A 17,380-nucleotide genomic window follows, 5' to 3' on the forward strand; every position below is an offset into this window, starting at 1 on the left:
TGATTGATTTAAGGATACTGACAAGCCCTTGCATCCCTGGAATAAATTCTTTTCCCACTTGATCATGGTGTATGATCCTTTCAATGTGTTGTTGCAGTTTGACAGTATTTTGTTGAGGATTTTTGCATCTATGTTCATCGGTGGTATTGCTTGTAATTTTCTTTTTTGTGATATCTTTGTCAGTTGGTATCAGGGTGAAGCTGGCCTCACAGAATGAGTTCAAAAGTATTTCTTCCTCTGCAATTTTTCGGGATAGTTTCAAAAGGATAGGTGCTACCTCTCCTTTCTAAATGTTTGGTAGAATTCACTTGTGATGCCATCTGATCCTGGAATTTTGTTTGGTAGAAGTTTTAAAATTACTGATTCAATTTCATTTATTGTGATTATCTTCTGTTTCTTCTTGGTTCAGTATCGGGATATTGTGCCTTTCTAAAAATTTGTCCATTTCTTGGAGATGGCCTATTTGTATATAGTTGCTTATAGTAGTTTCTTATGATACTTTGTATTTCTGCGGTGTTGGTTGTAACTTCTCCTTTCTCACTTAAGATTTTGTTCATTTGGGCCCTCTCCTTTTTATTTCTTGATGAATCTGGCAAAGAACTAGTTTTTAATTAAAAATTAAAATTTTTAATTTTAATTTAATTTAAAATTTAAATTTTAATTTAATTGATCTTTTCTATTTTCAGTTTCATTTATTTCAGTTCTGATCTTTATGATTTCTCTGCTTCTACTAACTTTGGGTTTTGTTTGTTCTTCTTTATCTAGCTGGTTTAGATGTTAAGGTGAGGTGGTTTATTTGAGATTTTTCTTATTTCCTGAGGTAAGCTCGTGCTGCTATAAATTTCCATCTTAGAAATGTTTTTGCTGCATCCCATAGCTTTCAAACTATCATGTTTTCATTTTCATTTGTCTGTAGGTATTTTTTGACTTCCTATTCAATTTCTTCAGTGATCCATTGGGTTCTTTAGTAGCATATTTAGCTACCACATATTTGTGTGCGTGTTTTGCAGTTTTCCCCTTGTAGTCGATTTCTGGTTTCACAGCGTTGTGGTCAGAAAAGATGCATGATATGATTTCATGTCATATTTTGTTAAATTTACTGAGGCTTGTTTTGTGGCCTAGCATGTAATCTATCCTAGAGAATGTTCCATGTGAACTTGAAAAGAATGTGTATCCTGCTGCATTTGGATAGAATGCTTTCTATATGTCAATTATAACACTAAAGATAGCCATCAAATCACAAGCTGCTGCTGCTGCTAAGTCGTTTCAGTTGTGTCCTAGTCTGTCAACCCCATAGATGGCAACCCACCAGGCTCCTCCAACCCTGGGATTCTCCAGGCAAGAATACTGGAGTGGGTTGCCATTTCCTTCTCCAATGCATGCATGCATGCTAAGTTGGCTTCAGTCGTGTCTGACTCTGTGCAACCCCATGGACAGCAGCCTACCAGGCTCCTCTGTCCACAAGATTCTCCAGTCAAGAATACTGGAGTGGGTTGCATTTCCTTCTCCATCAAATCATAAGAGAAGAGAACAAAAGAAGGGGAAAAAATACCTACAAAAATAAATCCAAAACAAAAATTAACAAAATGGCAATAAGAACATATATATTGATAACTGCCTTAAATGTAAATGGACTAAATACTCCAACTAAAAGACACACAGAGGCTGAATGTATACAAAAACAAGACTCATACATATGTTGTCTACAAGAGACTCATTTCAGAACTAAAGACACACAGAGTGAAAGTGAGGGGCTGAAAAAAGGTATTCTATGAAAATAGAAATTAAAAGAAAGCCAGAGTAACAATACTTAGACAAAACTGACTTTAAAATAATGACTGTTAGAACTCCCCTGGTGGTCTAGTGGTAAAGAATCTGCCTGCCAATGCAGGAGACATGGGTTCAATACCTGGTCTGGGAAGATTCCACAGGCCGTGGGGCAACTAAGCCTATGAGCCACAACTACTGAGCCCATGTATCCTAGAGCCTCTGCTCTGCAACAACAGAAACCGCTGCAAGGAGAAGCCCACAAACTGCAACTAAAGCCCATGCACAGCAACAAAGACCCGGCACAACCAAAAATACATAAATAAAATAAAAACTTCTTAAAAGGAAAGTTACAAGAGACAAAGGGCACTATGTAATCATCAAGGGATCAATCCAAGAAGACGTAACAATTGCAAAGTCTTACCCAATAGTATGGTTTTAGACCATGGTACATGTATTATTTTATTTTAACACAACTCTTTGAAGACAGGTACTATACCTAACCTTTCTGTTTTAACATCAACATGCATATAACAAGTAACCTGTTGATCACGGACTGCCTAACTACCTCAACCAGCCAGTATCATATTACTACTGGGTATCTGACAGCTTAATGCCTCTGATTTAGCATCTGGAAACAATGACAGATAGTATACAGAGAATTTTAGACACAGCCTCAATCACACCTGTTAGTATTCACTGGGACATGAATCCACCTTTTTAATTTTCCAATAAAGTTTCAGGAAACTGGGGACTCCCCTGGCAGTACAGTGGTTGACACACTGTGTTTTCACTGCAGGGGGCATAGGTTTGATCTTCAGCTGGTGAACTAGGATATTGCACGCTGTGCATTGTGGTCAAAAAAGAAAAGTAAGTTTTAGGAAACTTATGTGAAATATGATTTATAGGGAGCTATATAATCAGCATGACTAACAGGAAAAAAGAAATTTCTATTAGTTTTACTTGCGGAGAAAAAAAATTCCACAGATTGAAGTTTAATTTTGAAGCTCTGTTCTTTATAAAAATTTAAATACTTGTTAACTTTTAATTGCTCAATGTTTCAAATAGGTTTCTTTGGTATTTGTAAATGTTTAGCTTATAGTGCTTGTACATATATTTCTAAACTATCAGTGTTACAATTTACTTACATCAGCACTAGTAAATATTACTAGTATGTATTTGAGGAAGCTTTTCTTTCCATATATTCAGCTGTTGCTTTTTACTTAAAATAAGCAATGGAAAAGATTGATCAAGAGATAAAAGTAGCAGACATGAAACTCATACCACATGTGATTTGACAAATGGGGGTGAGCCAGCTGCTACAAGCAGCTCATGGAAGCGGTGTATATTTTATAAATATCTTAATTAAAGTATATGATTTCAAAGATACAATGCAGTTCCTCATATATCATACTAGTCAACAGCTGAATTAACATTTTAAGAAGTACTAAGCTGTGTCATTTAAACACAAATCTTATAACTGAGTCCTCCCATATCAATTTATATTTGCAAAGAATTATTAGGTCCCAGTATCCTAACAAAAACGGAAAAACAAAGTCACACTATTTTCATTTAGTTCAAATTACAAAAGTGTATCATTTGTTCAAGAAAATCTTACAATGGTTTAGTACGTCTCTAAAACATTAGCTACTCTCTTGACGACTACATCAAACACATGTCAATTATTTTAATAACCGTAGTTTTCACTATTTAATTCCAAATTTACATCAATATTTAGGTAATAAAATTTACAAAAAATTACTTTAAATAATTTGACCAATATAATTTCTAGTTCTGAAAAAGTTTAAAGCAAACTTTTGCTATATCATATTTTGAAGATTTATAGAATGAAGTCATTACACATATTAATCTAACTACATTCTGATTGAGCAGAAATTATTAAATTATTAGACTAAGGCAACAATAACATGGCCCTGAATCAATACTATCCGACATTCTTAAAAACCTAACAGGTTAAGATGTTTCAATTGCTATCCAGTCACCTTTAAAAACTAATTTTTTAAAACGCTCATAAATAACAAAGTCATGTAGTATTTGAATGTGTAAAACTTAATTAGAAGGGTACTAAATAATTTTCTATTGATCTGTTTTGCTGTTAATTGGCTTTGAAAGTGCAAATCAAAGAAAGCAAAACTATACTAGGTTAAATCACCAAAAACTTTAAAACATGGAGAAAAAATTTTGCTTTTCTTTAAAACACTTAAATGGTTATGAAAGCAAGCCAATATAAATTATGATCTCAGAATTGATGAAGACTAAGGAATTTTACCTAGTTAGTAGTATTCAGTTCAGTTCAGTCGCTCAGTCGTGTCCGACTCTTTGCGACCCCATGAATTGCAGCATGCCAGGCCTCCCTGTCCATCACCAGCTCCCGGAATTCATCCAAACCCATGTCCCTCGAGTAGGTGATGCCATTCAGCCATCTCACCCTCTGTCATCCCCTTTTCCTCCTGCCCCTAATCCCTCCCAGGATCAGAGTCTTTTCCAATGAGTCAACTCTTCACATGAGGTGGCCAAAGTATTGGAGTTTCAGCTTTAGCATCAGTCCTTCCAATGAACACCCAGGACTGATCTCTTTCAGAATGGACTGGTTGGATCTCCTTGCAGTCCAAGGGACTCTCTAGAGTATTCTCCAACACCACAGTTCAAAAGCATCAATTCTTCGGCGCTCAGCCTTCTTCACAGTCCAACTCTCACATCCATACATGACCACAGGAAAAACCATAGCCTTGACTAGACGGACCTTTGTTGGCAAAGTACAGAAGAATGTTCATTCAATAAAATCATTTGTGTGTCTATTTGTAAGAAAATCCCACTCCCTTTATTCTCCATATAGTAATTTTATGACTGACTATAGCATAATAGGTTGATCTTAGGCACAGGATAATATACACATTATGTATGTATTTGAGCATGTGTTCATCAGTATGTATAATTACTAGCTTTACTTACCTTTGTTTCTATTCACCATTAAGTAATGTTTTTCTCTACTTCCAGCATTAAGTGACTTTCCTCCACGATAATGTAATGATTACTTTTTAAATAAGAATATAGAATCTGGGGTTTCCCTAGTGGCTCAGTGGTAAAGAAACCGCCTGTCAATGCAGGAGACACAGGTTCGATCTCTGATTCAGGAAAATCCCACATGCTGCAGAGCAACTAAGCCCATGAGCCACAATTACTGAGCCTGTGCTCCAGAGTCCAGGAGCTGCAACTATTGAGCCCACATGCCGCAACTACTGAGAGCCCAGGCTCTGCAACAAGACAGGCCACTGCAACGAGGAGCCTGTGCACTGCAACTAGAGAGCAGCCCCTGCTAGCCCCAACTAGGAGAAAACCTATGCAGCACCAAAAAGCCAGCACAGCCAAAAACTAAAATAAAATAAATCATATATATATATAAATACAGAATCTGAAGAGCAATTATTTAGGTAGAAGAGAAATTATTCAGTTAGAAGCAACTTATTAGATGGACTATGTAGAAGATGTTTTAAGAGTTAGGTTATTCGGAATTGATTTGGATGGGGTTGAATCTTTAAAATCTTGGTTCTATACAGACTTAACATTATAGTATTGATCAATGTTATGCCAATTTCATAAATAATGGCTGAACTATTATTTATTCTGAAAATTAAGAATTGATGGTTAAAGGAAATATGCTATAGCAGACGTTGAAATTTTGTTTTGGAAAACAATCATTTAAATTAACTTATGTTTCTTTTCAAAGTACAGAAGTTATACTCTTTTTCCTTATAAGTCTTCTTCCTAAAATAAAAATTTTTATCAAGTATGTAATGATTAGGAATGGTCAAAGAAAACAGAATCCTATATTAAGAATGCTTCAAAAGTAAGTCTCAAACATTCCTTTTTTTCCAATTTCCTCAAAGAAATTAATAGTAACTATTTTTAATGTATAGCTTTAGTACACATGAAAGTTCTTCAGTTATCTTCAAGCTTTCCCAGCATATAGAAAGTAGGAAACAATATACCAAGTATCAGTATGTAGATTATGAACCCATTTGCATTAAAAATATGCATACATATAGAAGAAAATACAGTGTCCTCATCCTCCCTAGGTGGATGAGACTATGGGTGTTTAATTTTCTTATTTTTCTTATTCCATTTTCAAAAATAAGGATGCTGCTGCTGCTGCTAAGTCGCTTTAGTCGTGTCCGACTCTGTGCAACCCCACAGACGGCAGCCCACTAGGCTGCCCCGTCCCTGGGATTCTCCAGGCAAGAACACTGGAGTGGGTTGCCATTTCCTTCTCCAATGCATGAAAGTGAAAAGTGAAAGTGAAGTCGCTCAGTCATGTCTAACTCTCAGTGACCACAAAGACAGCAGCCCACCAGGCTCCCCCGTCCCTGGGATTCTCCAGGCAAGAACACTGGGGTGGGTTGCCATTTCCTTCTCCAATGCATGAAAGTGAAAAGTGAAAGTGAAGTCGCTCAGTCATGTCTGACTCTCAGTGACCCCATGGACTTCAGCCTACCAGGCTCCTCCATCCATGGGACTCTCCAGGTAAGAGTACTGGAGTGGGGTGCCATTGCCTTCTCCGAAATAAGGATGAACGACTCTTAATTTAAAAAAGGAATTCATTAAAAAAAAAGGCAAAACAAAACACTATCTCGCATGACTCTCAATTGTTTTAAGATAAAAGCAGAGGAGAAACACAAACTTCAATATCAAGAAAATTTATGTATTTTACACATTACATGAAAATACCTTAATTTTGAACTTCATAGATGGTCCTCACTTGCACAGATCTTGTGTGGAATGTAGAAACCATACAATAGAAAAACAAATGTACATCTTATGAGAATCAGACATTTTAGCTAAGGTTTTTATTTCCTTGCAGCATGAACATTTACAAACCAATTTCATAAAACAAAAAAGTGATAGAAGAAAACTGGATACTTTTATTGCAGAACTACTCATTTTTAGTTGCAATGCTATCTCAAAATAGCTCTGGATTACTAAATTACTTTCTCACCCAGCTTATGCCCCAATATGCTACACTCTTGCATTTTTATTCCTAAGAATTAAATGTCTATTACTGGTAAGGCTGGGTAAATGCTAAGTCCTGAGAATGTGACAGAGAGCACAGACCCTGGTCTCATACAGCTATTAATCTATCTGGGATGACAGATAATAAGCAATTGCAAAGCACTACATGCTCTTAAAAACAGAGTGGAGATGAAAATGTGGACAGAGCCTCTAACAGCAGAAGAGGCTTCAGAGAATGCTTCCCAGATGTATTGTGTTTACACTGAGGCCTGAAGGCTAAGGAAGTGATAAATGGGTGAACTTCAGGAGAAGAGTGTTCTGATAAACATTTGCACAGAAAGACTAATGTTTTCCAGAAACTGAAACAAGTTCTTTCTAGCTGGAGCATTGGGAGGGGCAGAGAGGAGGTGGTACTATTGAGAGAATCCAGTCCGGAGGCTGCTGGAATAATGTAGAGTAAAAGTGAAAGTCGCTCAGTCATGTCTGACTCTTTGTGACCCCGTGGACTATACAATCCATGGAATCCTCCAGGCTAGAATACTGTAGTGGGTAGCCTTTCCCTTCTCCTGGGGATCTTTTCAACCCAGGGATCAAACCCAGGTCTCCCGCATTGCAGGCGGTAATGGCAGAAGTGAAGAAATGTAGCAAGATTAGAGAAATTTAAGGGGTTGCACCAACATGATTTGATGAGTGATTTGGAGATGACTCATGAGTTTGTGGCTTGATAACTACTGATATGAAGAATATTCAATGAGAATGGAAATCCAGGACCCTTGGTGGTAGTGGTGGGGCGGGGACTGGATGACAGTTTGGTGGAAAGGAGTGGAGGGAGGTGGGAGAGAGAGGTCAATTATGGATACTATTTTATTTAGGATGTCTAAATGATATCCGGATGAATGTTTCCGGTAGGCAATTGGATATACATAATGGATGAGCTAAGATTTGGGTTTAGAGCAAGATATTGATTTGAGAATGATAAACATACAGTTCAATGTTTTCTCAACCTTTTAAAAAATCCATGCCTATTTGATCAGTCAGAAAATAACCTCCCTCCCACCCCCAAATGAGAACAGTTAATGTTGACAGTAAGGATGCCATGTAGAGTGAGAAAAGAGTTTAACACAGAACCCTGAAAATACTAATGTCTAAGAGAGAGGCAGGGAGGTCTCTAAAAGAAGAAACTGAGAAGTGAACTGATTTCTTCCTTCACTATTTCTTGTCCTCTAAGGGAAAAAGAATCTGAATGGCTAAGGGGAAAAAATAAGCATCTTCAAAATCCTCTTGTAAGCTTTAGAATCTGCCTAAAAAGAAGTGTTAACTTGCATTTCTCTTGCTGTTGTTGAGGCTAGGCTACTGTGGTACAGAGAGGAAACAGTGAATGCACTGCAGGGCAAGTGGGAGCTGAGGTGGGTCCTCTTTCACCTCTTCAAATAACTTACACAAAGGTCTAATGAAGTTTTTTGCAATTTTTCTTTTTTCTCTTCCCCCTTTACTTTCTTTCTCAAATGAAAGTAGAAAAGTAAATGGACACAAACTCTGCTTCTGATTTTTGGAAAGTGAAGACTAATTCCCATCCAGGCCCCAAACTGCAAGTTTGCTTGATAAGTGCAATACAGTAATTCTAGAAGCAAGTAACTCTAGAAATTTGGTGTATTTCATGACTCCCACAACTTTCTTACCCTAGAAAATATCTGGATCAACTCTTCTTAGCTTCGTGTAAATTCATAGTGTCACAATGGTCTTGACCAGGTCTAGGATATTGAAAAAATGAAATCCTGGTTTAAATCTGAATGAAAATACAGAATACTGTAAAGCACAGAACTTGAAGAGTAGTTCAAGCATGTTTGGGGGCTGACTGCTTATCTAGACTCAGAGTATCTCCCAACATAAAACTTATAGTTCAGAGAATAGTAACTCTTCATATCAAAGAATATATAATAAGCATTGCTATAAAAAATACTGGCAGCTGTGGGGCTGCCCTTTCACAGAACTACTGATACTTAGTAACAATGTCTTTTCATGTTTTATGAGTAGAGTCTATAGAACAAAATACTGTGCTATACACAGTTTCATCTGTACTTGTACTTAATTTTTAGTAAACTTTGATTTTAGCATTTATTGTCAAGTCAGTGATCTGACTCAGAGAAAATTATGATGACTACCATAATTTTAAATATTATATTAAGTAGAGTTTTGGAAAATGCACTCAGTATACTGAATATATGATATGCAGTATTTATTCTTATTGTTATCCTTGGTGCTATTACTGAATCAATCAAGCCATATTACACATTAGAACCATAGAGTGTTTAAGGATGAACTTTTTATTCTATATGCCTGTTACAGAATTTAAAAAGGAGGGGGAATAGTGTGTCACAAAGTTCTATGACAATTTCCATAGCTAGAAGAATTAAGAATTAAGGGTTAAAGAATAACACAGAAGTCAATACCTACCAAAATGTCCAGCAATACTATTTTCATCTGAAATAATTTAGAAAATAAAAGTCTGTGTTGAAAGATAAGTAGTGCATCCAAATAGATCACTCCAGTTAAGTCAACTGTTTGTGATTCTATTTTTTTTCTTTAAATCAAAAAAGCCAACTGACGTTACCATTTTGTTCTTAAATAGGAAGAAAAAAATAACTGGGAATGACTACCAAAATGTTAACTAAAATTTTGTTTTATCAAACTCCTTAAGTAACTAAATAAACATTTAAATATAATTTCTATTATCAGCATTTAACAGCTAATAATCATTACTCAAATTAGATTCCATTGATATTAATTATATCAACAACTTGTCAAATATAGAAATGGTCTAAGTTTGAGAAAATTATTTCAAAGTCCAAATATACAGCTTTGAAGCCACACAACCATTTTTAAGGTTAGGACAAGACACATACCAAGTATGTTTAGGGGCATTAGGATTTAATTCCTCAGGGGCCCTTAAAATTCAGTGCTGATATTAATGATTCAAAGTGGGTACAGATATTTATTTCTAAATTCTTGTACCTCAAGATTCATGTAAATAATGTATGCCAATTACCTTTGAAATTATTGCCAAAGGATGTTTTTAAAACCATTGCATAATGCTTGCTTCCTAACTTCTTTTCTCTGAACACTCATTATAACATCATTTACTTTATCTCTATAATTTGCTTTATAATCAAGCAAATTACTTGATTATAACCCTCTACCATCTTAAAAAAACTGAGTAAGGTACAAGAGATAGAAAGGCATAGAGACCTTGGGTAGTCCTTCAGTTATATTGCTTAGCAGCACAGCAACAAGAGAGTGATGACAGACAGCAATTGTTTTAATCTAGGTCAATACAACAGCCAAAATACTTTGTAAACACTTTCTTTGGCTCTTTCTGGAGATCAACACTGTTCTGATTAAACAGCATGAGAAGGACTCGATAGCAAAGTAAGGGTTCAACAATATGTACTTATCTTTTATCCAAGAGTCTTAAAATCACCTAACACTAATCATAACCCAGTAACTGAGAGAGGTAGGTACTAAGGTAAACTGCAAAGGCCAAGAACAGAAATTGGGAGTGTGGGCCACTGAATGATATTTATAAGCTAAAGACTGCTGCCTTATATAGCTCTGAATGTAAAAATGAAGTATTATCTACTATCTTTTAAGAAACTCAAACTCAGCAAAACATGGAAATACTTTTTCTTACTATGTTTCATTTATATTTGTACCAACATGTTAACAAGATAATACCTTTTCTTACTGTTTCATTTGTTATTTGTACCTAATTTTTACTGAAAGTTTGATTAATTCAAGTTTGGTTTTCAGAAGACACTGTTTAGCCATTGATCGTAAACAGAGAAAACTAGTGACACAGAATTTTAGACATTACATTATTTTAAATATTAGATTAAAAGTCTATAGTTTTCCATGTGCCAATTATTTGAATTATCTTTCCATTGAAGGGTTTGTGTTATGCTGTACACACCATCTTCCTTGTGACCTCGAGTTGAATTTGTGAGATGTATGCTTAAGGTGCAATCTGTAGCCATGAATAGTTCTGTGTATGTGTGTAAAATTAACAAACACTTAAAAGGACTGAAATCCGTCTTTAGCCTCATTAGCACCATGTACCAACTGTATTAACTGGTTGAAACTGTTAGATAAGAGAGTGAAAACTAAAGGAACGGGAACAAAGAAAGGTTATATTTCATCATCTTAAGGTTTCACAGAGATGATGCAGGTTTACAATTCAAATTTCCACCCCCTGAAAAATGACTTCTTAAATAACTCAACTCTCAAAACTCAGAAATGCAGTAACCTGAAATTATTCTAATCTAAAACGTTTAGAGAATAATCAGTTACTACAACTGATGTTCACTGTGAAGAATACATAGCTATATAAAATATAGCTACACAAAAAAGAACTCACAGAAGAAACATTTAAAGCAAGAAGATGTGTGTTTCAGATTCACATTAGTAGTGGCTAATTGGGTAAATGCTAAAGATTTACATTCAAGTGCTTAAAAGGATTACTGCACAGAAATTCAATTACTAAAAGGCTTTGTTCAGATGCCTCTCAGGCTGATTAAAGATGAGACGATATGCGAACCGAACCACCAACAGTGGTATTTAAACCCCAATTACTTTCAAGGTAATGTATGCAGTTCTTAAGACATTCCAGAAGTGGGTTCTTTGATACTAAAAATGGTATTAAAATAAAAGAGAGACCTCATACAGTCTGCTGGTATTTCATACCAACCTTTGGAGGAGGTAGTAAAGTGTTGGAATTTAAAATACAAGGTCAGCACTAAGTGTAAACATTTCTAAAGCATTGTATGTAATTCTTTAAACATATGTAGTGAAAAAAAGTATAATTCATATAAAATCAGAACTTAAAAAAGCAAAAAATAGAAATATTTAGTCAATTTACTCAAATGAAGAAAACTTAAATGATACAGAACTGAATATATCAGAAATCTATATACAATAAAAAGTGAATATAAATTAGTCAATTCCATAGACATTTCCAGTTAAGCATTCATACAAATACAGATTTGCCTTTTTCTTATATATAGGAGTAACACATACATACATACATGACATGATTCTGGCAAAAAAAAAAAAAGAAAAATCAGAGATACTAAAAATATTCTCAAGTTTTAAGAATGGTGTAGAATAAGTTTTAACAACATTCTACATGAATGGAAACCCCTGATTTAATTCCATGATTTTATCATGCCAGAAGCATGTTTGCTTTTAATTTTCTTAAACAGATATTGGTATCATACACATCGGCTTATTAATAATTAAGGCATTTTGCATATACAGTATCTCAGTGCGAACAAAAAACTTTTAGTACTGATTATTTGCTATAATGGTTTAAACTTTCAAAGTCTTTTCAACATAAGAAAATAGTAGCTGCACACATTTAAGTGTTTTCTTATAAAACACAATCTTAAAAAAAAGTAATGATGATTGGTCTCTGTGATTCCTAGTAATAAGTCCTGTCTTATTTTTCACATAGTATAAATTATATTCTTATGCAGGATTGCATTAAGACCCAGTAGTTCTTAAACAATGTTACCAAATAACCATATAAATCCCAAACGCAGCAAAGGTGAACAATCTTCGTAGTACACTTTCACCTCATTGGAGCTGAAGCTGCTCCTTTTGGATCTTTTTCCACTTCAATGTGAAGTAGATCGGTAGCATTTCATTAGTGGTTTCAACATACGTTTCTCTTTAAAGGAAAAAATGGTTTTGATTTCTTCCATAGTTCACAGTTCTCAGATGAGATATTTCTGGGGAAATCATATCGTCCAAGGATGTTTTGAATAGCCAAATGCTATAGATGAAGTCTTTCAATGCAACTGTAATAAATAAGCATCTACATCCTTAGAGAACAAAACAGAAGCATTTCATTAGCCAGTACTGTAAATACACATATACACACCCCGTTTTCTTCTCCCTTTCTGTCACTTGTTTTGCCTTCGTGACCCTTTGAGTGCAAAAGATCTGCCCTACTCAACATTTTATCTGCATTTTGGTAGCACACAGCATGTGCTCAGGAAGTCTTTGCAAAGTGCTTAGGGAATGTTCTAGTTTCTGTTATCAAACAACTCTGCCTTTATAGCTCAGCAAGATCATTACATCATTCACAGCAGTTCCTTCAGTGCTATATAAATGCCAGGCCAGCTTCATGATGGCCATTCTGATTTCTACCCTCAAAAAATTACAGTGAGGGTTTAATGTTGTTAAGGAGGCTTTATCATAGCTTAAGGAACTTCACAGAACTTTTAATCACTCAATATTGTTTGTAATAACAGAAATAGTACCTTGCAAATTTCTAAAGAAATAATCTTTCAGTTCTACTACTAAGAATACAAGGTACTTTCAGAATAACGTGATATATCATGTATTCTATTTTCTATCAACTTTTACTTCATTTTTCCTCCTTTTAACCAAAGAACAACAAATAATAATTTAAAAACTTTAGGAAATTGATTCTGTTCATTAAATTTTCATCATTAAGAATTCTACAGAGTAAAATTATACACATTGGTATAACATATTTGCTTGATACAAGATTATCCTTCCTTTCATGAAGGTATTTCAAGGAAAATTTTATAAGTCAGTCCAAGACATAAATCCTTTTTTTAAGAATACGATATTTTTTAAACCAGAGGAAGTTTTTATATTTCTGGCTTAATGCCCATTTATATGATAGCAGTATGCCCAGTAAAAGGGTGGAAATATTTTTTAACAATGATTTACTTTGCAATTATATTTTAACTACCAATGTTTTCTGGAGTTTAAATATTAAAATCCAAAATAGTAATGTACTTTTTCCTTTAAGATCAAGTAAATCAATAAAGAATGATGTCAAATTCATACTGTGATTTGAACAACTTAACTTTCCCCTAAAGTATGGCGTTAGCAAAAGCCAAGTTAAAAATACTCCCAAACTATTTGACTACGTTCCTCACCTTGCTTCCTGAATATCACTGCCATTTCAGACGCCTTCCTAACCTGGGTTCTTAACTTTTTTCCAAATATTTTTCTGTAATTGGAGCAAGGTCATTAAATACCTACTAGCACATATTTATGGCTGTATATGAAACACATTCAATGACTAATTCTTATGTTCCTTGCCAAAGTCATATTCATATCCAGAGCACCTTAAGTGTTCATAAATATGAAACTGACTTTAGATCGTGTTAGAGTAGTATTTTGGAGAAGGCAATGGCACCCCACTCCAGTACTCTTGCCTGGAAAATCCCATGGATGGAGGAGCCTGGTGGGCTGCAGTCCATGGGGTCGCCAAGAGTCGGACATGACTGAGCGACTTCACTTTCACTTTTCACTTTTATGCATTGGAGAAGGAAATGGCAACCCACTCCAGTGTTCTTGCCTGGAGAATCCCAGGGGCAGGAGAGGCTGGTGGGCTGAGAGACTCTGTGGGGTCACACAGAGTCGGAGACGACTGAAGTGACTTAGCAGCAGCAGCAGCAGAGTAGTATTTAACTGGACATTCGAATGAGTTCATTTATGATTGCATAATACTATTACATTATTCCAAATTTTTAGTTAAGCTTAAATATAGATTACCTTGGCTATATTACCAGTATATCCTGGAACCAAAGTAAGATGGTTTTCCTGTTCCCACAACCCACTTAATTGCTGTTTTAAAATCTGAATATTTCTAGGAGAAAAAAAGAAAAAAAAATACAAATATAATAAGTTATAGACTTTGGTAGCTAATACACTTAATGAAAACAGCTTTAAAATTTTCAAGTCTTCTTCAGGATAAAATTATACCATTTGAAGTCAAGCAACTCTTTAAACTAGTACATGTCAATCATGGAAATTAAAGGTTACTCAGGTGTTAAAGCAAGTAAGAAAACAATGAGGTATTTGGGACATTTGGACATCCAGTTCTTGGGTATGAAGTGGGGAAGTCCTGAGAGCCTAGAAAGCAAATTATGGACTGAAAGGAAACTGTTGGGATATATATATATTTTGTAGTTTCATGATAATCTGGCTCCTTTGGTAGAACACCCACACACTTTCACATCAAGACAATACTCAAACTATGATTATAATTCAGTTTTTAGAACTGTAATCATCCACACTGGATTCTTATGTTAATGTCCTTTGGCTATCTGGTCCAGAGAGCCATAGGACGCCCCCAGGATGACTCCATTGCTAGGTCTCAATTTTACTCCACCAAAGGTCATCTCTTTTTCTCTCACTCCTTTATAATGGATATAAAGGTTTTGTCTCTCTCACTCCTTTATAATGGATTTAAGTCTGTGCTTTTGCCTCCCAAAATATATATAACGGATGTAAGTCTGTGCTTTTGCCTTCCAAAGGGTATGGTTCTGCCAGAACAATAGACACAGGGGGTTACTGGGCTCTGGAATTCAACTTTCACATGTAACATTCCAAAGATGAATAGTATCTCAATTTATTATTTCTCTGAAAATGAAGAGAATAAGTATTATATACTGACAATCTGCTTCACTGACTATGCTAAAGCCTTTGACTATGGATTACAACAAACTGCGGACAATTCTTTAAGAGATGAGAATAACAGACCACCTTACTTCCCTTCTTAGAAAGCTGTATGCAGGTCAAGAAGCAGCATTTTGAACCAGACATGGAAAAACAGACTGGTTCAAAACTGGAAAAGGAGTATGTCAAGGCTGTATACTGTCACCCTGCTTATTTAACTTCTATGCAGAGCACATCTTGCAAAATGCCAGGCTGCATGAATCACAGGCTTCTGGAATTAAGATTGCCAGAAGATACATAGATGATACCATTCTAATGGCAGAAAGCAAAGAGAAACTAAAAAGCCTCTTGATGAAAGTGAAAGAGGAGAGTGAAAAAGCTGGCTTAAAATTCAACATTCAAAAAACTAAGATCATGGCATCTGGTCCCAATACTTCATGGCAAATAGATGGAGAAAAAGTGGAAACAGTGGTAGAGTTTATTTTCTTGGGCTCCAGAATCATTGAGGATTGTGACCACAGCCCAAGAAATTAAAAGATACTCACTCCTTGGAAGACAAGTAATGACAAACCTAGACAGTATATTAAAAAACAGAGACATCACTTTGCTAACAAAGGTCCACATGGTCAAAGCTATGGTTTTTCCAATAGTTGTGTACGGGGTGAGAGGTGTACCATAAAGAAGGCTGAGCGCCAAAGAATTGATGCTTTCGAACTGTGGTGCTGGAAAAGACTCTTGAGAGTCCCTTGGACAGCAAGGAGATCAAACCAGTCAATCCCAAAGGAAATCAACCCTGAATATTCACTGGAAGGACTGATGCTAAAGCTGAAGCTCTAATACTCTGGCCACCTGATGTGAAGGACCAACTCACTGGAAAAGACCCTGATGCTGGGAAAGACTGAAGGCAGGAGAAGGGGGTGACAGAGGATGAGATGGTTGGATGGCATCATTGACATGCATTTGAGCAAACTCTGGGATACAGTGAAGACCAGGGAAGCCTGGAGTGCTGCAGTCCATGGGGTTGCAAAGAGTTGGACACAACTTAGCAAACGAAAAACTGATAATCATAAAATAAAATTTCCTGAAAAAAAAGTCTTTAGTAACATGAGTTTATCTTTAAAGGTATACTCACCCATCGTTCATAATTTCTGTTTTGGATGATAGTTCTGACCACCACCTTTTAATGACTGCTTGAAGCCAGTTTAAACCAACTATTATATATCTGAAATGACATTTTGTAACAAAATTCAAGTGTTTTCATCCAAGAAGCCTTTAGAAAAGATACTCTACTGATCTCAAAAAAATACATACACACTGATTAAAAAACACACAGATACACCTTTAAAAATTAAATTTTCACTACTTTCACCAAATTGTATTTTATGTAACATGTTTATAGATAGTTTTCTAATTGTTCTTTAGTCAGTCTATATTCTTAAAACAGAAACCATGTATGTCTCAGGGAGCTCAATCTACCATTATGTACTTGAAGGCACAAAATCAAGGATGTTGAAACAGAAAAATGAATTGAGATTCAGATTAGCACTTACTCTTCAAATCTGCTTTTAAGTAGTGACTTTACTAGAGGCAACAAATCTACACAGCAGCCAAGTGAGATATACTGTTTTTCCTCCTGTAAACTAAAATAAATAAATACTAAGTTATAAAATATGAACAGGTTGTACTCTGTTCTTCTTTAAACTTCCTTTTTTTTCTGAAAAATAGTCTTCTTACCTATTGGTGAGCACGGGAAGGCAATCCACCACAACTCCAAGGTCCTCTATCCTGTGGGAACAAAACTGCTTAGACAGCTGATTTCTTTATTTCCTTTCATATTATAACCATCACACTGCTTTTAAGAAATTTAATCCTCAACAAATGATCTGAGTGTCTATGATGAGTCAAGTGTTAGGGATACAGCAGTTATCAGAGAGACAGGGCTTGTATTTCAATGCATGTGTGAGTATGGGAGGAGGGGTGGAGAAGGCAGCAACAGACAATAAACAAATGAAGTACATAAAGCATGCTGACTGTGAGAAGTACTGTGGGGAAAAACAAAATGGAAAAGAGGGACAGAAAGTGAAAAAAT

The 17,380-nt window shown here is 35.5% G+C and overlaps 1 protein-coding gene and 1 long non-coding RNA gene across 4 annotated transcripts in view; both read right to left on the reverse strand.

The window, feature by feature from the left end:
- Positions 1–2,761: 2,761 nt before the first annotated feature.
- KATNBL1 (katanin regulatory subunit B1 like 1) overlaps positions 2,762–17,380 on the reverse strand; it is a 58,957-nt gene continuing 44,338 nt past the window's right edge. For 2 of the 3 annotated variants that reach the window (XM_086322074.1, XM_086322073.1), the window contains exons 6-10: positions 17,026–17,076; positions 16,842–16,931; positions 16,424–16,513; positions 14,386–14,479; positions 9,099–12,671 (exon numbers count right to left, since the gene is read on the reverse strand). In XM_086322074.1, coding sequence (XP_086178200.1) covers positions 12,639–12,671; positions 14,386–14,479; positions 16,424–16,513; positions 16,842–16,931; positions 17,026–17,076 — 358 coding nt within the window. In that variant the 3' untranslated portion in view covers positions 9,099–12,638. Of the gene's footprint in view, positions 4,532–9,098; positions 12,672–14,385; positions 14,480–16,423; positions 16,514–16,841; positions 16,932–17,025; positions 17,077–17,380 lie in introns of those variants that run through there. The other variant, XM_086322072.1, reaches the window with a different exon arrangement.
- On the reverse strand, positions 6,467–8,679 carry LOC147364836 (uncharacterized). The gene is made up of 2 exons (XR_015135048.1): positions 8,475–8,679; positions 6,467–6,554 (listed from the first exon to the last, which is right to left on the reverse strand). It is a non-coding gene; the product is annotated as an uncharacterized LOC147364836 (long non-coding RNA).

The sequence above is a fragment of the Bos grunniens genome, chromosome 10, assembly GCF_055505025.1.
Source record: "Bos grunniens cultivar Pamir isolate PY7600 chromosome 10, Bosgru_T2T1.0, whole genome shotgun sequence".
Lineage (NCBI taxonomy): Eukaryota > Metazoa > Chordata > Mammalia > Artiodactyla > Bovidae > Bos > Bos grunniens.